This window comes from Suricata suricatta, chromosome 10 (assembly GCF_006229205.1).
Source record: "Suricata suricatta isolate VVHF042 chromosome 10, meerkat_22Aug2017_6uvM2_HiC, whole genome shotgun sequence".
Classification (NCBI taxonomy): domain Eukaryota; kingdom Metazoa; phylum Chordata; class Mammalia; order Carnivora; family Herpestidae; genus Suricata; species Suricata suricatta.
This window is the reverse complement of record NC_043709.1, coordinates 101651968-101676899: the sequence shown is the minus strand read 5'-3', so window position 1 is coordinate 101676899 and position 24932 is coordinate 101651968. Positions and strand designations below refer to the sequence as shown.

General features: G+C 46.0%; 1 protein-coding gene across 3 annotated transcripts in view; it reads left to right on the top strand.

Moving 5' to 3' along the window:
* Window positions 1-834: 834 nt before the first annotated feature.
* The window catches only part of SLC6A13 (solute carrier family 6 member 13), a 35481-nt gene continuing 11383 nt past the window's right edge, over window positions 835-24932 (top strand). Inside the window, exons 1-7 of one of the 3 annotated variants that reach the window (XM_029954032.1) lie at window positions 835-921; window positions 4059-4265; window positions 14134-14268; window positions 16833-16973; window positions 21018-21102; window positions 21772-21904; window positions 22787-22921. In XM_029954032.1, coding sequence (XP_029809892.1) covers window positions 4064-4265; window positions 14134-14268; window positions 16833-16973; window positions 21018-21102; window positions 21772-21904; window positions 22787-22921 — 831 coding nt within the window. In that variant the 5' untranslated portion in view covers window positions 835-921; window positions 4059-4063. The remainder of the gene's footprint in view (window positions 922-4058; window positions 4266-14133; window positions 14269-16832; window positions 16974-21017; window positions 21103-21771; window positions 21905-22786; window positions 22922-24932) is intronic. The other 2 variants (XM_029954033.1, XM_029954034.1) reach the window with 2 other exon arrangements.

The window sequence follows — 24932 nt, the reverse complement described above, 5'->3', positions numbered from 1 at the left end:
GAAGGAGACACAGAACCGGAAGCAGGCTCCAGGCTCTGAGCTAGCTGTCAGCACAGAGCCTGACGCGGGGCTCAAACCCACGAAGGTGAGATCTGACCTGAGCCGAAGTCAGAGGCTTAACCGACTGAGCCACCCAGGCACTGCTGTATCTTTATTCTTATTCATGGTCCACACCAAATCAAAACCTACAGAGGCATAAGAGAAATGCACATTAAAAACATTATTTTCAACGTTTAGTTTTTTTTTTTTTTTTTTTTGAGAGAGAGAGAGAGAGAGAGAGAGAGAGAGAGAGAGAGAGGCAGAATACCAGCAGGGAAGGGGCAGAGAGAGAGGGAGACAGAATCCCAAGCAGGCTCCAGGCTCTGCACTGTCAGCACAGAGCTCAATATGGGGCTCAAACTCACGAACTGTGAGATCATGACCTGAGCCAAAGTCAGATGCTTAACTGACTGAGCCACACAGGTGGCCTGAGAAATGTACGTTTAATCTGCACAGCACCCAAACCAAGGGACACCTATTCCTGATGTGTGTATAGGAGCATAGGGGCCCTGGGCCTGGAGAAAAGGTGGAAGGTGGAATCCCTCTTGGGTGACCCCGAGGTTGCCAAAGGCAAGAGCACATGAGCTCCTGGGTAGCCGGCTTCCTGCCCAGCCTCACAAGCGACTGGCCTGACCTGCCAGGGTGTGCTCGCACCCCCCAGGCTGTGAAATCACTCCTGTGTGTGAGTGAGTCTGGTGCTCAGGGAAGGGAAAGTGGGGTGGGGAGGCAGGAGGCGGAATGTGGGCCGGGCCAAGTTTAGAATTACAAGTGCAAGTGCCTCAGAGGAGTTGGAAGCACACTTTAAATAGCCAGCACCTTCCCCTTCTCCCTTAGATAATTCTTCTCCCCCCTGACCGGACCTCTGGCAGCAACTGCACTAAGGTTCGTAACATGTTCTCTCTCTCTCTCTCTCTCTCTCTCTCTCTCTCTCTCTGTGTGTGTGTGTGTGTGTGTGTGTGTGTGTGTGTGTGTGTCTCATTTTTCTGTTTCGGGGTCTCAGACTATAGGTTGGTGGGATCATAGGAGTTACAATCAAAGGATTTTTTTATCCTCCTAGAAAACATGTTTCTGACATTTATGTGTGCATGTGCAAAGCCTAGATGCTATATTCTTGGCTTTCTGAAACTGCAGTGGCTGTTGACTTAAGGGACAATGTGATTTCGAGAAAGAGAAACCTAGATTGAGCAGAAAGGAAGGCTTTCTTCTCTGTGAAATGAGACAATGAACAACTTGTTGACAAGATTGAAAGAAAATACACATTTGAGTACCTGTTATTCTGCTAAGTCCTTTACTTTATATACATAACCTCATCTAATCATTCCCACTTTTACAGATGAGTGCACTAAGGCTCAGAGTCATTAATTAACTTCCCTGAAGTCAGGCAGCGAGTGGTACAGCACAGAGCTGAGGTTCCCACCCGGGATGTCTGACTCTACAGCTCAGGGCCTTTTTACTGCACTCTGCGACCTCTGAGAAACAGTACCCTAATGAGGCAAGGGACCCAGGATCAGGCTACTGTTTCTTCAGGGGTCTGGGAGGATGAAGGAGTGGAGAGAGACGGCATGCTGCCGTAGGAAGACGGCCATCAGATGGTAAAGGGAGGCTGAGAACCAGCACGTGACGTTAGTTAGACAACCTTCTCCAAAGGACTGAGGAAGCATCTTGGGACCAGCCACTTGGATTTCTCCTTCTTAGCTCACAATCTTTGGAGACTGTTCCCTAATTTATCAAATAAACAAAGATACCTCCTGTTGCTTGACTTTCTCCCTAACTTAAAAAAATTTTTTTAATGTTTTATTTATTTTTGAGACAGAGACAGGCAGAGCATAAGCGGGGAGGGGCAGACAGAGAGGGAGACACAGAATCAGAAGCAGGCTCCAGGCTCTGAGCTGTCAGCACAGAGACTGATGTGGGGCTCAAACCCACGAATGTGAGATTAGGTCCCCACGAATGTGAGATCATGACCCTAGACGAAGTCGGAGGCCTAACCGACTGAGCCACCCAGGCGCCCCTCTCCCTAACTTTTTGAATCCTTAAGGTAGTCCTGCTTGGGAAACTGAGCTATAGAAGAGTCTGGCCAGATGGGGCTCCCAATGAGAAAGTTCTGTTAACATGAGTTTTTCTTGAAGGGTACAAAAACGTCCATCTTCCTACTTCTCTAGAAAAAGGACCACTGAGAAAAATAAGGAGAGAGTCATTAGAAGATACTTATTTAGACATGCTGGGGAGCGCCAGGGTGGCTCGGTTGAGCATTCGACTCTTGATTTCAGCTCAGGTCTTGATCCCAGGGTCATGAGATGGAGCCCCATGTAGGGCTCTGTGCTGATCGTGGAGCCTGCTTGGGGTTCTCACTCTCACTCTCTCTCTCTCTGCCCCTTTTCCCTGCTCATGCTTTCTCTGTCTCTCTAAAATAATAATAAAAAAATAGACATGCTGATAAACCTGGACAGCCAATGTAATCAAGGGATTTAACTGAAAGAACAGGGACAGAGTGGGTTCAAGTCCCACTGGTGCAATTTACTCTCTATATGACAACAGATGTGTCCTTTAACCTCTCTGAGCGGCACCTTCCTTATTTACAAAGCAGAACTAATCCTGCTTATGCTTCTGAGTAGTTGTGTGGATTAAATGGAATAAGTATATGTAAGTGCTTTGTGGCGGTTGCTCTCTCCATGTGAGCCATACCCATCTTATCTTCGATCTCAGCAAGAGTCTAGAATAGGGCAAGGGAGCATTTGGAACTGTGGCTCTTGATTCATTTCATGTTGTCTTCTCTGCTGAAACAGATTCGCACATGTGTCATCACCAACAAAGAAAAAGAGCCCATAGCTCATCTTTCTCTCATGTTGACTTCAGAGGGAGGTAGAAGGAAAGCTGGGAAGGTGAGCCCATCTTAACTCAGGATTCAGGCCCATTGGGCCTCTCCCTTGCCTTTGGAAGGATTTTTTCTTTTTTTGGGAGACAGAGTGAGAGTGAGCTCAAAGGTGGGGCAGAGAGAGAGAGAGAGAGAGAGAGAGAGAGAGAATCCCAAGCAGGCTCCTTGCTGTCAGTGCAGAGTCTGACTCAGGGCTCAAACTCACAAACCATGAAATCATGACCTGAGCTGACATTAAGAGTTGGACACTCAACCGACCAAGCCACCCAGGTGCCCCTGGAAGGATTATTTGTAAACTTGCTTTTATTTTAAAAATGTTACAAAATAAATCATGTTCTTTGATGAAAACATAGAAAATAGAAATAAGGAAAATATTCCTATGATCCAGTCTCTGAGAGAGAAACATTTTGGTGAATATCCTAATGTTTTAATGCATATGCTTTATAAAATGTTTTCCCAAGCATGATCATATCATATGTGGTATTTTATAACTTTTCACTTCACATATTATAAATACCTTCATTTCATTACACTTTCTTCTGCAACATAATTTCTGATGATTATATAGTGGTCCGTGGTATCTATGGGCCATAATTTATTAACCTGTTTGCCATTTGGGGACATTTGTGTGCTTTCTAGGTTTTTGCTGCTGTAAACAAAGAATATCCTCAATGCCAAATCTTTATCCACAGTCACAGTTATTTCCCTGGAGGAAATTCCTGCACGGGAGATTGGTGGCTTTGAGGGTCCCTTCCTCTGTCCCCATACAGAAAACAGAAACTGGAGCACATGCTAACACAAACTAAGCTGGTTGTAGGGTGGCGTGGAGAATTTAGACAACCCAGGGGCCATGTGAACTCTTCCATGGCCACAAGAACCAACCCAAGAGGATCTGCCTAGTGGAAGGAATATCTATACTTCAGTATCAATGCTTTCTTCCTGAACAGTAAGGGAATATACATTCTCAGCAGCTGTTACCCAGGCTTTCCCAATAAGAGACGCTAAGGAGGACATGGATCTCAAGGGGGTAGGAATTTGCTTTCTCCCAGTTCACTTTTTCCTGCGGGAATTTGCTGGTGAAGGAAGGGGAAGGCTTTCCTCCCAAGGTCCCCAGCAGTAACAGATCACTCTGCTTGTTTTTCAGGTGGGATGGATAACAGGGTCTCGAGCACAGCCAGTAATGGGGAGACCAAACTAGTGTACCCAGGCGTGGAAAAGGCAAAGGAAGATGGCACCCTGGAACGGGGGCACTGGAACAACAAGATGGAGTTTGTGCTGTCAGTGGCCGGGGAGATCATCGGCCTAGGAAACGTCTGGAGGTTTCCCTATCTCTGCTACAAAAATGGGGGAGGTGAGAGCCACTGCACCTGGAAGGAGGCTGTCTCCATTTCCTGTCATTACTGCCCCTCTGGGGGGAGTCCCATGGGTCCACAGAATGCTGGAGTTGGACAAACCCTTACAAGTCAGTAAAGACACTGCAGGAGAATGAGACCTAGACAGATTACGTGACTTTCCCAAGGGTCTTTCTAGAATGGTATGGCATCATAGAAATATGAACATTGGTTTGGAACCAGATGGATCAGAATTTGGATTCTGGCTCCACTACTTACTTTCTGTATAGTCTTGGGCAAGTTATGAAAGCCCTCAGAGCCTCCGCTGCTGTTCCTGTAAATTCAGATAGCAGTACCTACCTTTCAAATTGCTGTAAGGATTAGAGGTAATATGTGTAAAGTGCTTAATAAATGGTAGCTATGTTGAAGATGATGTTGATACTGAACTGTCCTGTGGTCTTGAGACTCCTTAGTCTTTGTGTCTTTCTTACTCTGCTGGCATCAGGACATTCTCTAAGCCAGTCATTACCCAACCCCTATCAGTGTTATAACCTTTGATACTAGTGGCTCTTCCTTCAAAATTTCCCACTGAAAGTTTGTGTGTATGCAATATTAACTCTAACTCTTTCCTAGGTCTTTTTTGGCTTCTCCTTCCACCCCTTCCTGCCTCCTAAGGTAACTCTGCTACCCCACAGTGGTAGTGGTAATTTTTTGACCAGTAACTCACTTTCAGGGAATCCCAAACCTCTGTAGGAAGCCCTGGAGGGATTTCTCAGGTACTGAAGTGTTCTGGCTGAGCAGTAGGTCACGAAGACCTTCTTGTTGATGGGTGAAGCTAATAGGTTTTGGGGTTCCCCAATCTGGTTGGAAGTGAAGTTGCAGCCTGGGCTGGAGAAGGGGGAAGTGCAGACATAGGTAACTTGGGGAAATGTTGAGGGCAGTGGTTATTTTATCGGCCATGAGGATTGGAAGGTACCCTAATGTTACACCTACCATTTTGCAGGGGAGTAGGAGCCTCCCCGTGATTTCGGACAGTGGAGGTGGGAGGGCTGGGGGTTAGTACAGAGGTCCTCTGAACCCATGGGGTATATTCTCAGGATTGTGGCAATTGGAGGATTGGCCGTGGAGCTGGAAGTTAATTTGTATGTTTCCAGAGGGATTTGTATGGGTTGATGCATCCTTTCTCCCCAGGGATTTTGGCCAGCAGCCTGGAATCACAGGACTTTGTTCCGTGCGCCCTGTGAGGGAAGGAAGGAGGTCTTCCCACTTTGGACCTAGCCCAGGACACTCGACATGCTTCCCTTTAGAGAACTGGGTGGAGGGACGAGGCTGGTCCAGGGAGGAGGAGTCTTGGGGCGAAAGCTGGCCACTGGGACTCTATATCTGGAGCCTAGTAACCAGCTTAGCTCCTCACATGGCAGGAAGATTAGGAGGTGAGCAGCTTTCCCCAAGCCCCTCTGGAATTGGGTAAAAGTTGGCCTGGGAATTAGCAGGAATGGCACGAAGGGGTGGGAGGGAGTGATATCCAGGTCTGGCTGGGCTGAAAAAGGGGAAGCCAAGGGAGCTGTAATAGGAGCAGTGGGGGCTGTGGGCTCACTCAGTTGAGGGGAACTTGTCTGGCAGTATTTGAATCTGAGCTCTGCCTTGGGGCTCTGTGGTGAGTCTGTGTAGGCCTGAGAGTGTGTGACATCATCTCTGGGGGAAAAGCAGGCCCATGAGGAGACGAGAACCAAGGGGGCCCTTGGTTCTTGTGATGGGCTTGTGAGGGAAGGGGGTGGGTATGATGGCTGCGGCTGCTTCCTTCCTAGAGAGAGCCTGCCTTCCAACATGCTGATTCCTATGGAAAGCGGGGATATCTTCAGGGGTCCTGGATCCTGTCAAACCTTCTTGTTTAATCCCTAACACTGCCACCTACCATCTCTTCCCTTGAACAAGTGCAGGGTCTTAGGACTCCTCTTTTCCTTGATGGATGACAGCAGCTGGAGGGGAGTGTTCTGAGGGGCTTTGGAGCTAGAGACTGATGCCCAGGTTTGCTCTGAAGGGCATGAGTCATCCAGAGCCACCGAGGGAATTAATGGAAAGCCTCCTTTGCCAAGGTAAGGGGGGACTAACCAACATGTGTGCTCATGAGAGGGACCTAGATATGCCTGGGTTTTGATGTTCCCAGCAGTTTAACCTTTCTGTCATTGCACAACTCTTCTCATCTCCCAGCAAAGAAAAGCTCCCACAGAGAATGAACCCCCACACTTCCTTTTCTCACCCCCATGTCTGTCAATGAGCAAACTGATGCCTCTTTCTGACCCTTTGCTACCAGTATGGGGAAGGAAGGTGAGGAGAATAGAGGCCACTTACATTGATTTGACCCTTTTCCTCCTGCTTTAGTGATTTTATTTAAATGCATGGTCCTCCAATTGGGACTTGGACTCCCAGGGGATGAGAGACATGTTTGAGCAAATTCTGGAGAAGGATGCTGGGGTCCTCTGGGGTGCATCATGCTCAGGTAATGGACCCTGTCAGCCTGTTTCTGGGCTTCTGGGCCCTTTCTTCAACTTCCTAACTTTAAACAACTGCTTTTGTGCTTGGGTCAGGAAGATAAGGCCCTTTATTATTATCAATATTTGTCCATGGTGAGGTCAGGAACGAAAAAGTCCCCCAAACATAATTTCAGTTCCAAACTTAAAAAATAAAAACGATGTCTTCTTGGGTTTATTCTAGCTTTAATATTTGGTAGGTCCAATTTGAAGTGAGTTCCAGAGCAGAGAAAGGCTGAGGCAAGAATATGATAGAAAAGCAGGTAAACTAGTTAAACACTAGAGTTGAAAACTTCTCAGTAGAGAAGCTGAGACAGTTATTTAAAGAAACCCATCGAAAATCAGAAGAAACTGGTAGACTTTTCTGGGAGATGGATGAGGGAGATGCCTGCCTTAATAATCATCTCCTAGTGGAACACACTCCCTGCCATCCGGGACCTGTGGCCATCCACCCCCAAATAGCTTTCTGAAGTCTCCAATCTCAGCCTGTTGCCCTAGCACACAGCCCACCAAGTCCCGGCCCTGCCTGAGTCATTCAACAGCAGTTACTGGGTACACACCATTTGCCTAGAATTATTCTAAGCTGCTGGGCTACATCTACAAACATAACAGAACAATTCCCTGTCCTTGTGGGGTTTATGTTCTAGAAGAGGGAGACAGAAGATAAACAATAAATATAGTAGATGAGAACATTATATAGCATATCGGAAGTTAATGGGCGCTGTGGAAAAAGACCAAGTAGAGCTGGGTAAATGGGATCAGGAATGTGGCGGGGGGGGGGAGGGGGCACACCGAGAATATCTGAGCAAAGGTTTGTCAGGAGTGAGAGGGTTGGTCACGTGGATATTGAGGGTAAAAGTGCCCTGAGCAGAGGACACAAAAGATTTAATAGTCATAAAGCAAGAGGCTGACTGGCTTATTTGAGGAGTTGTGAGGAGGGGAGTAAATAGAAGCTGAGGTCAGAGAAGGAAATAGGACGAGGGTGGCAGATCATGTAGGTCCTTGTCAGCTATTGTAAGACTTTGGCTTTTGCTCTAGTGACACAGGGAGACAGGGCAGGGTTTTGAGCAGGAGCGGCATGATCTTACATTTTAAAATAATCTCTTTGGCTGCTGTTGAGAACTGATTGTACACAAGTCAGGGCAGAAGCAGACCAATTACAAGGCTAAAGATTTAGGAGTCATTCTTGATTCCTCTACCCCCCTCCCACTCCCAGACTGTTAGATCTACCTAAATACCCATATTCTGGGGGCCTGAAGCCCCCTCTTGGGGGCCATGAGTCTTCATCTGGAACCCCTCCAGCTCCCTGGACTCTGGCTGCCAACAGAGAATGCCTGGGACTGGAGACCCCACATGATATATGCAGAATCTGACACCTCTTGTCACTTCCACTGCTGCTGCCTGGTCTTAGCAGTCCAAGGATTGCAGACTGAGCACCGAGAAGGAAGGAGTTGCCACTTACTGTGATGTGGAAGGCCATTAGAGGAGTGGTTTTGAAGAAGAAAATCAGGAGTTGAGTTTTGGGAACACTGAGTAGAGATATCTGTTAGATATCAAGTGGAGAGGTCACCTTGGCAGTAAAACATATGAGTCTGGAGTCTGTGAGAGAGATGTGGATGGGAGATACAAATTTGAGAGTGATTGGAATTTTGATGGTGATAAAAGAAAGCAAGGACTCAGGGGGAAGGGGAGGGACCCTCAGGAGACAGAAAAGGAGAAACCAGGGAAGAAGGATGATACCAGATGAAGTGTTTGGGAAGGCAAGCATCAAATGCTGCAGCCAAGTTAAGAAAGACATGGAGTGAGAATGAAGTGTTGGCTTTGGTGGCATGGAGGCCTTTGGTGACCTTGTAGGAGCAGTCCCAGTGATATGTCAGGGCAAAGACTGCTTGCAGTGGGTTCAAGATAATGAGGGAAGAAAAAAAATTAGAAATAGGAAATATGGGTCATTTGGGCAAAACTTGGGAGCGGGCAAATTACATTTCTGCTCTCTGTGTTCTCCCTCCTGGTGAGGAGTAAGCCAATATGAATGCTGTGTGCTGGTGACAGTGTGCCCAGTGCGTCTGGTGGCGGTGGGGATGGGTCTCTGACTGGCAAAGTGGCCAAAGAACTATTTCTCAAGCTCTCCACCCTCAGTTCCCTGGAGGGAAAATCAAATGTGACCTTTCACCAGGGCCTGTCCCTTAAAGCTCTAGCCATGCGGATGAAAAGTCTCTGGATAACTCAAAAGGCATGATGTTGGGGGAAGGTGGTAGGAGAGGGTTTTGGCAATAGGAGTCAACTCTGCCACGAGGGAATTTAAATTACTTGCCTGCCAGTCTCTGCTCAGACTAAAAGACCATCTGCCAAACATTTTATACTTAATTTCTTTTTTTAAGGATTTATTTTAAAGTAATCTCTACATCCAACATGCGGCTCAAGCTCACAACTCCAAGATCTAGAGTCTCATGCTCCTCAGCCCTTTACTTAATTTCATTAAAAATTTTTTTATGTTTATTTATTTTTAAGAGAGAGACAGTGAGAGCACAAGTGGAGGAGGGGAAGAGAGAGAGTGAGGCACACAATCTGAAGCAGGCTCCAGGCGTTGAGCTATCAGCACAGAGACCAATGTGGGGCTCAAACCCACAAACCACAAGATCATGACCTGAGCTGAAGTTGGATGCTCAACAAACTGAACCATCCAGGTGCCCCTTAATTTCATTTTTTTCAAGAAGGCTCCACGCTGGCTGTGGAACCCAACATGGGGCTGAACTTGCAACCTTGAGATCAAGACCTGAGCTGAGATGAAGACTCAGATGCTTAACCGACTGAGCCACCCAGGCGCCCCCACCCCCATACTTAATTTCTAAGTCCAGATTGCTGAAAACCAGGGGCACAGGTCACTTGTGCTAAGAATCTTTGGGTTTTGCTAGTCATAGAACAGCAACTGGAGATCAATCACCTTGTGTGAGGACCAATGCTTCCTTCTTCCTTGTTCCCTCCCAACCCTTCCCCGCTTCTGATCTTCAGTCCCCAGACACTTGGATCCTGGTGGCTTCAGAACATGGGCCTTCCACTGGGATCTCTCCAGCTCCCTGGACCTGCCTGCCAGCAGACTGAGTTCCTCAGCTGGAGGCCTGGAGACCGCATGGGAGGCTACAGCAGAAGGTCCTGCAGCTGGGTCTCTAGGAATAGGGATCTTAGAGGAGCAGGCTGTGGGGGAAGGGCAGCTCTAGACGGAAGCGAGAGCAATGCAAAGAGGATTAAATGGTACCTGGCCTCAGGGAGAACTGGTCACCTTGCTGCTGCTTGTCAGTATATCAGAACAGAGAGAAACAAGGAACACTTTTTTTCTCCATGTAAGAGTAATGTAATTTTAGTAGTGTGTGATGATTTGTTACCACTTACAGTTAATTACTCAGTCTCTGGGAGTGGTCAGATTAGTGTTGACTGCAGCACACAACTGTTCATGTATGCTCACTGCTGTGTTGCTCATGTAAAATCCCTCTGTTTCCGCTTTTAAATATTAGCTGGAACATTACAGATGATACCACGGAGTGTGCTGTTTCTGTGAGGGTGGCCTGCAGAATGATTTCTGTCTTGGTTGGGCATGTGGTCTCTCCCATCTCATGGAGAAACAAGCCAGGACTTTTTAGAATTTGGGGAAGGAGACTAACCCTCAGGAATAGGGAGCAGGTAACTGAATGCTTCTACTTCTAGGACTAGCTTCATCCTTTAATGGTGGTGACTGGAGCTTGTGGGGAAAGAGGCAGAGTGCCCCGTAGGCTTCCACTTCTGCACCAGGGTCCCTCTGGGTCCCATCACTCCCCTCCCCCCTTCCCTTTGTAGGGCCAGTGGCTTTGCTTGTTGAGTGTGGACCTTGCCCCTTGTGGCCGGCTGCCCACGTGCTCAAAGAGGCAGAGGAGGAGAGGAGGAGAGTTGGCCAAGAGCAGTTAAACATTGGCTTGGTCTATTGGAAAAGAGCAGGTAGTATAAAGATGGGGAGGAGGGGCTTGAGCTGGATCAAAATTCTCTTTCTCTTGGTCTTTCTGTCTCTCTGTTCTCTGTCTTTTTTCTGCCATGCTTCCAACTCTGAGCAATCACTGTCCATATCAGCTACTAAGTTCTCTTTTCCCTGATTTTCCTTTCCTACTCAACAAGTCTTTGATTTACTTATGGACTTATTAGACTGAGGTATTTATGATCTTTATTTCTTTGCCCTTGTGATAATCAGGTGCCTTCCTCAGTGCCTCACTTATGGATGTGTAGACTACAGGGCAGAGATTTGAAACGTGAAGAACTGGAGAACTCTATTCCCCATTAACTTTCATTCTAAACCATTTTATTAAGGTAGTCTGATTTACAATAAAATATACAAAAAATATAAAATATGTATATTTACAATCTGATAAGTTTTGACGCGCAGACACCCATGAAACCATTGTCACAATCAAGATAATGAACATATTCATTACTTCCCCAAATTTCCTCCTGTCCCCTTTTCCCATTTCCTACCTTTGCTATCCTGACCCAGTGCAATCACAGACCTTTTTTTAAAATATGTTTTTCCAACTTTATTGAGACACTATTGACATACAACATGTAAGTTTAAGATATGCATCATGATGATTTGACATCTCTACTGTGAAATGATTACCAAAATAAGTTTATTTGATTCTTCCATTCTCTCACATAAATATCTTTTTTTCATGTGTGTTGATAACACTTAAGACTTTTCTCTTAAAAACTTCCAATTATATAATACAGTATTGTTCACTATAGACACCAGGCTATGCACATTAGATTGCCAGAACTAATTCATTAAAATATTTTTAAATGTTTTTAATTTATTTTTGAGCATGAGCAGGGGAGAGGCAGAGAGAGGGAGACACAGAATCTGAAGCAGGCTCCAGGTATTAATTTTATAGCTAGAAGTTTGTATATTCTGACCCACATCCCCTCATTTTCCCCATCCCCAGACCTTTGGCAACCACCATGCTACCCTTTAATTCCACAGATCTGTGTTTTTTATTTTTATTTTTTTAAGTGTGTTTGTTTTAGTAATCTCTACACCCAACGTGGGGATTAAACTAAGAACTCCAAGATCGAGTCACACGCTCGTCTGATTGAGTCATCTAGGCACCCCAAATTTGGCTTTTTTAGATTCCATATATGAGAAAATCAGTATGTTATTCTCTCTCTGTAAACATAATGTCTTCAAGGTCCATCCATGTAATCTCAAAAGGCAGGATTTCCTTCTTTTCATGTCTTGATATTTAAAGTGCATTTCTTTTAAGCAACATATACCTGAGCCTTGCTTGTTTTTATTTTGAAGCCAATATGACAATCTCTGCTTTTTATTTGGGATATTTAGACTATTTACATTTAAAGCAATTATTCATACAGTTAAGTTTAAATCACATTATCTTGCTATTTGTTTCTTTCTCGTCCTACAAGTTCTCTCTTCCCCTTTTCCTATCCTTCTGCTTTCTTTCGAATTAGATATTTTTTATTATTCCACTGTTGGCTTTCTCCCTTAGATGACTTATTAGCCATAAGCCTTTGTTATGTTAGTTAAGTGATTGTTTTAGATTTCACAGTATACATCTTTTTAAAAAATGTTTATTTATTTTTGAGGGAGAGAGAGCAGAAGTGGGGGAGGGGCAGAGAGAGAAAGAGAATCCACAGATGGTTCTGTGGTGACGCACAGAGCCTGATGCAGGGCTTGAACTTATGAACTGAGGGAACATAACCTGAGCTCAAGTGAACCAACTAGGCCACCCAGGAGCCCCTGTAGCGCACATCTTTAATTTATCACAATTCACCCTCAAGTGATATTATACCACTTCACGTATAAGAACCCTGCGATAATACATTTCCATCTCTCTCCTCCTGATTTTCATGCTCTTGTTACACGTTTTACTTTTCATTCTATTATAAACTACACCTTAGGTTGTGGAACCAGTCAGTTAACTTTTCAAAGAGATTTGGGTGATAAGAAAAAAATTCTTATATGTGAAGAATTCTTACCTGTGAAGGTAACATTTCTGACATTCTTCGTTCCTTTGTGTAGATTCATATATCTCCCTGGCATCATTTCCCTCTGGCTGAAGGTTTTTCTTTAACATTGCTTGTAGTACAGATCTTCTGGTGATGAATTCTTTCAGGTTTTGCTTGTCTTAAGAAGCATTACTTCCCTTTCAGTTTTGAAGGGTATTTTTATTGGGATTTTTATATTGCTATAAAAATTCTTGAGCTTTGCTCGGGACCAGTGAAGTTATTTGATACTTTTGGGTTTTGCTTCTAAGATCTGTTAGGCAGAACCAGAGTTGTGCTCAGTCCAGGGCTAATCATCCCCCACTTCTGAGGAAATGCCTTTCCTTCCCAATGTCTTGTGAATTCTGGAACTATCCAGCCTGGCCGGTGGAGCCAGCATTCTTCCCAGCCCTGCGTGAGCACCATTGCTCTCAACCTTTTTGAACTGTTCTTTCCCTTATTTGGAGTCGTTTCCTCCTATATAGATGCTGACCAGCGCTCAGATGGAAGCCAGAAGGGGACTCTCCACAGATATTTGTATCTCCTTCTATGTGCCGTTCTCTCTTCTCTGGTCCTCCGTGACCTGCCCTATCTACCTTGCCAACAGATAGAGTCCACAGCGGAGAAAATGCCAGCTTTTCTAGCACCGGTACCCTTGTCCCAGCCAATACTCATGAAAAACAAGCAGAAAGGATTACTAAAGGGAAATCTCATTTCAGTCTGCTAAACGTCTCTATATAACATTAAAAGCAGTCATTTCCTTGAAAAGAACTATGGTCTGTGGGCTGTGTTAATGTTCCTGGATGTCTATTATTCAATGAGCTCTTGCTGTTGCCACAAGTTATGTGTAATTTTAAGTAATAATTGATGGTCGATGGGGAGAAAACCTTGGTAGGTATAGATTGAAAAAAGGACCGGTTAGGTAACTTGTGATTTTTTAAAAATTTTTTTAATGTTTTTTATTTATTTTTGAGAGAGAGAGAGAGACAGCATGAACAGGGGAGGGTCAGAGAGAGAGGAAGACACAGAATCTGAAGATAAGCTTCAGGCTCTAAGCTGTTAGCACAGAGCCTGATGCAGGGCTCAAACCCACAACTGTGAGATCATGACCTGAGCTGAAGTCGGATGCCTAACTGACTGAGCCACCCAGGCGCCCCGGTAACTTGGCGATTCTTGATCTCTGCTATGGTTCCAGATATCTGGACGGATGTCACCTGCACTTTTGCATGTCCCACACCCCTGGGGATTCTGACTGGCAATGTGGGGTGGTAATGGGAGGAGACGAATGGGGACCATGAGGAGGGCAGTGCCAGGTAATGGAAAGCCTGTTTCCCACCCACAGGTGCCTTTTTCATCCCCTACCTCATCTTCCTCTTTACCTGTGGCATTCCTGTCTTTCTCTTGGAGACAGCACTGGGCCAGTACACTAGCCAGGGAGGCATCACAGCCTGGAGGAAGATTTGCCCCATCTTTGAGGGTGAGTAGCCCTGTGCCTGATTCCAGGACATCTGCATTCATGGTTATAAACCTGATTTGGAAGGACTGGGTGGTTTAGGAGTAGTGCTTAGTACACACTGGAAATCTGCCAAGTAGGTTATGGAAATCTTGGGTCGAAAGTCAGAGTGAGAATTCACCGGGACCCCAGGCGAAATGTCTCAGACCTAAAGACTCTGTGTCTTTCTGTTGAACCCTCCCCTTGTGGACTCAGTGCTGAGCTAATCACCCGGTCTATGAGAGATTGGAGAAGATGGGGATGAGGATGGGAAAAAAGGCTTTAGATTAAGTAAGGAGAGAGCAAAGCTATTTTAGCTATGTGTTTTACAAAATGTAGAACAGTGACTTTGTATTTTTCAAGACATATTTAATTAATTACCATCAAATAAAGAGAATTTTAAATGACAAAAAAATCATTAATTCTACCATCTTGACACAATCACTATTTAAACTTCAAGGCATTTTATTTCAATATTTCCATTTCTATAGAATTTTCTTTAAGTTTCTATTTTGAAATAATATATATTCACAGAAAGTTGCAAAAATAGTATGGAGAGGTCATATGTGCCCTTCACCCAATTTTCCCCAAGATGTTAAATAAGATTTTACTTAACTATAAAAAAAAATTCAGGACCTGGAAGATTGGTACTGTCCACAGATATTATTCCGATTTCCCCAATTATTCATGCTCTCGTTTGTGTGTGTGTGTGTGTCTGTGTGCGTATGCATAATTCTGTGTTATTTTGTCACATACATAGATTTGTGTAACCATCACCACAGTCAATATACAGACGGCTCCATTGTCACAAAGATCTCTGTCATGCTACTCTTGTGTCACACCTACCCCTTCCAGCCCCATCCTTAGCCCCTGGCAACCATTAATTTGTTCTCTATAATTTTGTCATTTTGAGAATGTTATATAAATAGAATTGTCCAGTCCATAACCTTTTGAAATTAGCTTTTTTACTCAGCATGATGCCCTTGAGATCCATCTAGGTTTTTGTATAAAGAGTTCATTCTTTTTTAGTGCTGAATAGTGTTTGTTCTATGGGATGTATGTACCACAGTTCCTGTAACCACTGTTAAATCAGCTACTGATTTAACCACAGTTAATCATCAGCCACTGGAGAACATTCGTGTTGTTTCCAGTTTGGGGGGTTTACTTCATTCGTTCTTTCTCTCAGTATAGAGCTAACATATCTATTAATCTGGGATATACACAGTTTATGTTGCCACTTTTCAGTTAGTGTCTTCTCCATTTTCTACCAAACAACTGTTTTATTTTATTTTAATTTATTTTATTTTCCTATTTTAGAGAGAGAAAGCACATGAATGAGGGAGAGGGGCCGAGATTGAGAGAGTGAGAGGGAGAATGCCAAGTAGTCTCCATGCTTAGTTAGTGTGGAGCCTGATGCAGGGCTTGATACCATAACCCTGGAATCATGACCTGTGCCAAAATCAAGAATCAGCTGCTCAACCAACTGAACCACCCAGGCGCCCCTACACAACAATAATTTAATGATTGCATAAACTTCAATTGAATGGGTATATCATAATTAACAGTTCTCTGTTTTGGGCTTTTTGCTTATTTTCAATTACTTGTAAGATTATTATATTCTGCTATCATGTATTTGTATTTGTTGAGATAGCTTCCCACCTCTTTTGGGGAAATTATTTCTTTGGGAAAAGTTTCCAGGATTAGGATTGATGTCTCTTGCTCTGGCTTATTAAATTGTCCCGTGGAGCGTAATACTGACTTGCCATGTCATTAGATAATGGGTAAGCATCTTTCCCCCTTATCTTTAATGACTCCAAGGTATTTGCAGTTCCCAAACTTTGTCTGCAAATGAGAATCACCTGGGGATCTTCAAAAACCTCCTGAGGCCTGTACCCCACCCTCCAGAGATTGTGACTTAATTGGTCTGGGGTCTGGTCTAGACTTTGACATGTAAAAAATATTCTCAGGTATTTCTAATATGTGGACAAACTTGGAAATCACTGAGTTACATCACTTGTAAAAACTTTCACTTCGGCTGACTGTACAGAAAGATACCTCATCATTGTTTCCTTTTGTCCACCTGCAATTATTAAGAAGGATCTATTTGTATTTCTTCTTATGTGAATTGTCTATCCCTGCTCTTTTTTTCTTTTTCCAAGTAGGCTCTACACTCACTGTGGGGTTTGAACTCATGACCCCGAGATCAAGAGTCGCATGCTCTATGGGCTGAGCTCAGTCAGGTGCCCCTGTTCCTGCTCTTACCATGTGCTTTTACATTTCGGAAAGATATCAGCCTAATGCCAGGGAATGTTAACTATTGAAAATCAGGGAATTTTCGGAACCAGTAAAGAAGAAAGTTCACAGGAATCCAGGACAGAGCAATGGAAGGCAGAGAGAAAAGCCCTTCCTCACCTGCCGGGGAGGCTGAAGGGGGAGCCAATGAGCGTGGGCGCTGACAGTGGAATGCAAACCCCCTCCTACCCTGGGAGGGGTGGCATTGGGAAATCTGTCCACTGTCCCTAGCCCAATTCTGCAGTTTTCCCCTCCAGGCATTGGCTATGCCTCCCAGATGATTGTCGTCCTCCTCAACATCTACTACATCATTGTCCTGGCCTGGGCCCTCTTCTACCTCTTTAGCAGCTTCACCGCCGACCTTCCCTGGGGAAGCTGCCACCATGAGTGGAACACAGGTACAGTCATCTCCAGAGAGTCCATTTCTAAAAGACACATTAACCAAGGCTGAGATTACCCTTATGTCCCAGGCTCCCCACCCTAACTTGGGACATACTAGAAATCTGCCAAGCAGGTCATGGATATTTTGGATCAAAGGTCAGAGTGAGACTTCACCAGCATCACAGGCAAAATGTCACTGACTTAAACTGTGTGTCAATTATACTCAAACTTAAAAAAATAGCATATTCAACTCATGTATTATGAAATCGTGTGTCATGAAAATAGAATTGATTTCTTTTTATGTAGTTTAAGCATTTACTTATTTCAGTTTGAAGTATGATTACTTAGGTGCATATATGTATTGTTTGTCCATTATCTTTCTTTATCATGGCTTCTTTATGATACTATCCTAAGTTTTTCTTTTCTTTTTTTTTTAATTTTTAAATGTTTATTTTTGAGCGAGAACAGAGCATGAGTGAGTTAGGGGTAAAGAGAGAGGAAGACACAGAATCCAAAGCAGGCTCCAGGCTCTGAGTTGTCAGCACAGAACCTGACGCTGGGCTCGAACTCACGAACCGTGAGACAGTGACCTGAGCCGAAGTCAGACGCTCAACCGACTGAGCCACCCAGTTCCCCCTATCCTAGGTCTTTCTAACTCACAGTTCATCTGTATTTAACCAGGGAATAAACAGTTTTGTATGTCTTCATTACAATTTATAGTAACAGTTTCTCCTGTGCTTGTAAGATTGCATGTGACTCTGTCAGAAGACAGTAAGAGCCACCTGGGGCCATAGAACTACTGAGTCTATTTGATTGAAAGCAACAACACTTAAAAATCCCCAGTGCCATCCAAGAGAACTTATCTGTGACAATTACAATGTTCTCCAATGTTTTCTGTGCTATCCAGCATGGTAGCTGCTAGCTACATGTGGTTGTTGAGGACTTGAAATATGCCTGGTGTGTGTGAGGAACCAAATTTTAAAATTTTTGTTTAATTTTAATGAACTGATATGCAAACATCACATGTGGTTGGAGGCTGCCCTATTGGACAGCACAGGTGGAGAGCTATCCTGCTTGGACCCTCAGCCCCACATCTCTCAGTGCCCGTTAGCAAGGCCCTACCTGTGCCATGATTAATTTGTTGTTGTTGTTGTTCAGGTAAGGTAGTCAGTTCCAAACTGGGGTCTGAGTCCTGTCCTTGCCCGGGAGGCATATTTTGCAATGTTTAGCAAGGCCCCTCTTGCCCTCAGACTTTTGACCCCTTCCTAGGCATTCTGTTGCTGATCTCTGCCACCTTCATTCCACCATTTTGCAAGTGAAGAGTCAAATCTTGGAGCTTCTTCCCTTGATACCCAAAGATTTAATAGGTTGCTGCTCCTCCTCCTCCTTCTCCTCCTCTTCTTCTTCTTTAAAGTTTATTTATTTTTGAGAGAGAGAGAGAGAGAGAGAGAGAGAGAGAGAGAGAGAGAGAGAGAGAGAAAGTGAGGAAGGGGCAGAGCAAGGAGGGGCTTGCATGAATCCCGAGCAGGCTTCATGCTATGAGTGCAGAGCCAGACGCCAGGCTCGAACTCACGAACTGTGAGATCATGACCTGAATGGAAATTATGAGTTGAATGCCCAACCGACTGAGCCATGCAGGTGTCCCATGTTCTTCTTAAATGTATGTAGTAGCACCTGCACTGAGCCCTGACTCTACTGTGGCACTTGCCTTACTTTTTGGCTGTTGTTCTGGTTTTCTCATAGGTCAGCAAGACCTTGAGGACAGAAAAGGTATCTTTATCTCTGTATCCTTTGTGACTAGCACAATGCTGGCTACCTTATAAGCACTTGAAAACATATTCTCTAAATGACTCCAATTTTATTTCATTTTTTACAGTTAGTTTATTTATTTAGAGAGTGAGAGGGAGTGAGGTAGGGGCAGAGAGAGAAGGAGAGAGAGAATCCCAAGCAGGCTCCAAACTATCAGTGCAAAGCCTGATGTGGGGCTCAAACTCATGAACGGCAAGATCATGACCTGAGTTGAAATCATGAGTTGGCCCCTTAATCAAGTGAGCCACCCAGGTGCCCCTGGATGAATCCAATCTTAAAAACCTGTTTTATTCTAATATTTTCTTTATTATATATTGTTCTTTCTTTCTTCCCTCCTCCCTTCTTTCCTTCAACCCTCCTCCTTCCTTCCTTGCTTCCTTCCTTCCTTCTGAAATCATCCTTGACAGTGAGCTTGTCAGACAGTGAGCTTGTCAGACAGTGATTTGATCCAAATCTCAGTGGAGTTCCTTTTGTAAAAATGTTACAAGTTTTTTGTGGCCTAAGGCTTTTGCTTCAGGGCACTTTTAGGCCTATATACCTTTGGGTTGACTGGGAGATCTCTGAGATAATTCTGAGGCAAATTCAATCCCTGAGACTTTTGCTTGACATTTTTGACATTTCTCCTCGTGAGTCTGGTTTTATTCAGAGCCTAGCTTCTTTCACAGTATAGGACATCTTGTTATGTCAAGATGAAACAACACTTTTCTGACTGTGCTGAAGCTTCAAGGAGAGAGAAAGGGTTTAGTGAAAAGGATGGTCAGTTGACATTCATTCGACAGGTATTTCATGGAGCTCCTGCTACGTGCTCTGTTCTAAGCACTGGGGCTATGAAAGTGCACAGAAACAAAGCTTCCTGCCTCATGGAATTTCTGTTCTAGTGGCGAGACACAGACCATAAACAAAATAAATGCTTAATATGTATTATGTTAGAAGAAGTGTTAGGGAGAAAAGTAAAAAAGAGAGGAGGGATTGGGAGTTTTAGGGGTAGGAGGTGTAATTTTAAATAGAGTCATCGGGTAAAGCCGTGCTGAGATGACACAGAAGTAATGCTCTGAAGGAGGTGGGGGAATCAGCAACTGAGATATCAGGGAAGTAGCAAGCAGTGCAAAGGCCCTGAGGTGGCCCTGTGCCTATAGCACCCAGGGAACCGCAAGGGTGTCGGTGTAGCTGGAGTGAGGGAGGGGGGAGCACTGGGGGAAGAGGTCAGAAGTAATGGAGGTAGATTGAAACGTGCCTTGGAGGTGGTTATAGGGGTTACAGCTCTTTTCTCTGCATGGGATGGGAAGCTCATTAAAGAGTTTTAAACTGAGACACGACATAAAGTCACTTCCGTTTTAACAAAATCATTCTGGCTGCTGTGTGGAGATTTGGCTAGGGAGGCAGGAGTAAAAACTGGAGGTCAGTTTAGGAGCCGTGAAAGGGTGACTCACTTGCACCTGGGTGCTGGCAGTGGCCATAAGGAAAAACGTCAGATTCTAGGTATTTTGAAAGTAAGGCATACAATTTGATGAGTTGGGTGCTAGCCCTCGCTTAGTTATTTATGAGCAGGGACCGGCCATTTCTAAGAAGATTCAGTTTCTTCATGTGTATGATGGGGAGAACACTATCTGTCTTAGTATCTCTAGGATTATTATACTAACACAATGTCAAAAAGAATGTGAGCCCCATTATGAAATGCCAACATCACATACGGATAGTTAAGAACCGCTACTTATTGAGCACGTTACACTCAAGTTTTCATTTAGTCCCCTCTCCATCCCACAACTGGATATCTAAAATCGAGGGAAGTGAAGTTAGAGAGCCACACGGCAAATAACCAGAAGGCCAGGATTCCAGCCAGAACTTTCTGACCTTGTGTCAGTGCTCTTGGCCACTCTCCTCCATCTCTTCCCTCGAAAGTACTTTTGCAATCCCTCAAAGGTTGTGACTCTACACCAGACAGTGACCTAGAAATATTTGTACACTTCAAAGCAGATGACACGCAGAATTATCTTTCCTCATGCCATCCGATCACGCTTTAGTAAGAATACACACCCAAACATTCAGAAGCCCACACATCCAATCCTGTGGGAGAAGGTGGAGTAAGCTTGTTGAGTTTATCTCGTGTTTGAGGATTTTGTGTGGACACCTTCGGCCTGGTTCCTTCCAGATCCTTTACCTTCCCCATTCTCCTAGAATTTCACTCCACTCTCTAGTCATGCCAGATATTCAATGATCTTTCTTTTGCTTCCTTCCCTGGGACCCACGGGTAGAATCCTGTGTAGAGTTCCAGAGGACCAATGGCTCCCTGAATGTGACCTCTGAGAACGCCACGTCTCCTGTCATCGAGTTCTGGGAGTAAGTGAGGCCCCTCTTCCCATCCAGTGGGGGTTGTGTTTGAAAGAAGGGCACAGGGATGGGCGCATGCGGTGCTGACCCTTAGTGGACAGCGAGAGAAGAATTTCTGTTTCCTTCTTTGGTGGCCTTGGCACCTAAATGGCCTTTTTTTCTGGTGTGCTTGTATTTGTGGTTAAAGCAGAACTGATTTCAGAGATGAGAATTTTGCAACTCTCCTCAGGCTGTGCCTGCCTCTCCTCCCCCATGCGCCGGCCTGCATGCTAATGCGTATGCATGTGTGTGCACACTCCTCCTCCTCCTCCCTTCTGCTGCATGGGTATTGCCTCTTAGCCCCGCCCCCCATATTTATATTCCTAGGACATGACTCCTAATATCAAAACAACCTGAAACCCTGGTTGAGAAGATATGTGTTTGCACCTCCCTGTTTAGGCTAAATTGGTACTCAGCCTCCCAGACCAAACTTACCTGGGAACAGTTTATATTTGCCTCCCTTTATATCTACCCCCCACCTCTGGGCAGAAGAGAGCCTCAAGGATCTGAGTGAAAAGAGCTGACAAGCCTTTGGACAAGAGCCTGGAGGCCTGGCTCTGCTGCCTGAGACACACGGGCTACAAAACTGAGGCTGGCAGCAAAAGTGGAGCTCAGCTCAAACTTCTTTTCTTTCCCCAGGAGGCGGGTCCTGAAGATCTCTGATGGCATCCAGCACCTGGGGGCCCTGCGCTGGGAGCTGGCCTTGTGCCTCCTGCTTGCCTGGGTCATCTGCTACTTCTGCATCTGGAAGGGGGTCAAGTCCACGGGCAAGGTTGGTGCCGGAGAGCTCCTGGCCCCTTTCATCCCAAGACTCCCTGCCCTCCCTGGGGGCCTGGTCACCAGCTGCAACCTGGTCGGGGATGGGAGGGAATAATCCCGCCAAGACTTTGTGTGGCTCCCGTCCTTGATTCTGCTCCTCTCCTTGATTCAATCCTGTGGACCCTGGTATGTGGGGGAAATGGAATGGAAAGAAGGGGGAGAGAAAAGCAGGAAGGACACTTCCAGATCTTGGAATGTGGTCTTGCAATACACCACATGTGCGGGCACATTGCAAACTGAACACAGTTCGTGGCTCCTGTTTCATCCACCAGTTCTCTGGAAAAAGAATCTGCTGAGACTGTTAGTCTCAAAGTGATGCTCAACCACCTTGAGAACTTGGGCGGGGGGAATCTTTGCCTTGGGTGTATGAGGTGTGAGAGGGCTTTCTGAGTTCTTCTGGACTCTTGCCCTGGAGGCCTCCAACGAGACTTCCTTCATGATCTGGCTGCCAGGGTGTGCTAAGCCTGTAAGCTCTGTGAGGACAGGGATCATGTGTTACAGCGCTTTTCATACCTGACAACCCTTGCCGTAATTCTAAGCACACTCCGTGGGAGAATGGCTGAGTTCATTCAGTCACTCGACAAATATTTACTGGGCATGTGTCAGGAGGAGGGTGGGTGCGTTAAGTGGGAGGGAGGAAGGGAAAAGGGAGGTTGCAGCTTAAGGCAGAGGGCAGATGGAGCTGAACAGCTGCAGGGTTGCAGGGGGGAGAGACATTCTCTCAACCTCTTCTGTGGGTGTGGGGGCGCTCCCTCCTCCTGCCTCTGCTGCTGGGTCTGGCGGCCCTTCCTTCCATGCTCACAGTTTCCTTGTGTTTCATCTGCCCTTTGCCCAGGTGGTGTACTTCACAGCCACATTCCCTTACCTCATGCTGGTGGTCCTGCTAATTCGAGGGGTGACACTGCCTGGGGCAGCCCAAGGAATTCAGTTTTACCTGTACCCAAACCTCACGCGTCTGTGGGATCCCCAGGTAAGAAGCCGCAGACAAGGGCCATCACGTGGTTTTGAAGGCTTTTTCTGCGCACTGTGGTCAGGAGTCCCTGCTCCTGTCCCAAACCCCAGCACATTCATGGTGGCGCACGGGGACTCCAGACATGTGTCAGCAGCTGTTTGTGGTTCCCCGCTTGGCTCACATTCTCTGGGCTGCCTGAGATGTGTCCCTCGGGGCCTTTTACTCACAGGTGGCGGCCCTTTCCCCACCATCTACCCCGTCCCCCTTTTGCATTTTTTTCTCTTGGTGATCTCCTTTCACAGTGAGCTTCCTCTCTATTTCACCTTCACCGGCTCCTCTGGTTCCCTCCATGTGGCCGTGTGGCCCATTCCAAGGCATCCCCAGCCCCTCCCGGCCAGCGGGGCTGGTATTGCGTGTCCTGTCAGTTGTCAGGAGGCCCCTGCCTCCTCCCTCCCCTCTGGCCCTCCCTCCAGCCCGCTCTGTCTGCTTCAGCCAGCTTCCTCGTGGCCTGGCACAGGGAGGGGGTGGCGCTGCTTGCTGACTGGAGGGGTTTGCAACGCAGGGCCTGGAATAAGAAGCCACTGCCTCTGACGGGTTTCTTATCTTCTCATGTTTGGCAGCCATTTTGAAAGCTGGCAAAGCCAGGAGGTGTGGAGGGCCGGAGGGGAGCCTGGGTAAGCTCCCCCCCAGAGCCCCTAAAATGTGTTGCCCAGCTACTAGCCCCGCCTCTGCCTCCCTGGCACGGAGGTCACCCTCCGTGGAGCGTGTGCAATTTAGAGATCCTCCCTTCGGGTTCTGGAGGAGTTCTCTGAGTCTGGAAAGGGGCCCTGAGGAGACATAGGGCGGGAGGCTCCCAGCACAGAAAAGACTAACCCTTGGATGGCTTTGCAAACATTGTAAATAGCGCGGCACCAGCACATTCCCTGAAATTGCCCAGGGGAATAAGAGCAAAGGGAGCCGAACACAGTTCCACACTTTCCTCTGAGGCTGGGGGCTCAGCCCATGCAGAAGCCATAGGTCCCCGTGGTACAGACTTTCGGGTGATCTAGCAGCTGAGTTTTTCTTGGGTCTTCCAGCCACCCTGGCAGAGTTAAGTTTTCCCATCTCGAGTTCTACTGGGCCTGCTGTGGCTCCCAGAAGTAGCCAGAACGCTTGCATTCAAAACCTCCCCCAGAGAGTCCAGGAGACTTGCTCCTAGGTATTGCTCAATGACCTTGGCAGGGGTGGGGGGGGGTATGGGGGATGGGCCTATCCTGCCCTTCCCCACTTCTTGAACACAGTGGAGATGTGGATTGCTGTTGGGTCATCTCCACGTGAGGCCCAAAGGCTGCGGTCAGGCTTTGGGACAACCCCCCAACCTGTAGGTCTTGAAGCTAAAAGGACCCCAGAGATTATCTAGTGCAAACTCCTCATTGAACGATGAGAAAACAAGGCCCAAAGTCCACAACAAGTAAGTGGCTGGCCACACAAAGTGTATTTTTGTTTTGTGAATCATAATCCCTTTGGCTTATCTGGGACCAAAGTGTTGTGGCGGAGAGGCCATAGCGAACAGGAGGCCGTGGGGGCAGAGTTGAGGGACAGCTTTGAAGGCCCAGGGTAGACTGGCTTGGATCTCTGGCTCAGGAGGGCTCCAGCGTTGTCCTGGAGCAGCAGAGGTGTGAACCGGTGGTGAAGCTGCACAGAAGTCAAGGTGGGGAGGAGGGACTGTGTTCAAGCTGGGAGACAGGCAGGTAGGCTGAAAGAGAACTACAAGAGAGGAGTCTCATGTGTCTGGAATGGATTTATGCCTTCTAAGATCAATGCCTCGTTTGTCCCAATCAGCTATTTATAGCTAACAACTATTGAGTGCTAACTATGTCCCTGTCATTGTTAAGAGGTTTACATCCATTATTATAGCTAATTCTCACAACAGATCAGTGAAGTATCCTCATTTCATAGATAGGAAATGAAGGCTTAGAGAGCTTTATGAATTTTCCATCCTTATATCTGCAACTGAAAGCTGGGCCGGAACGCTGACAAATCCCATATA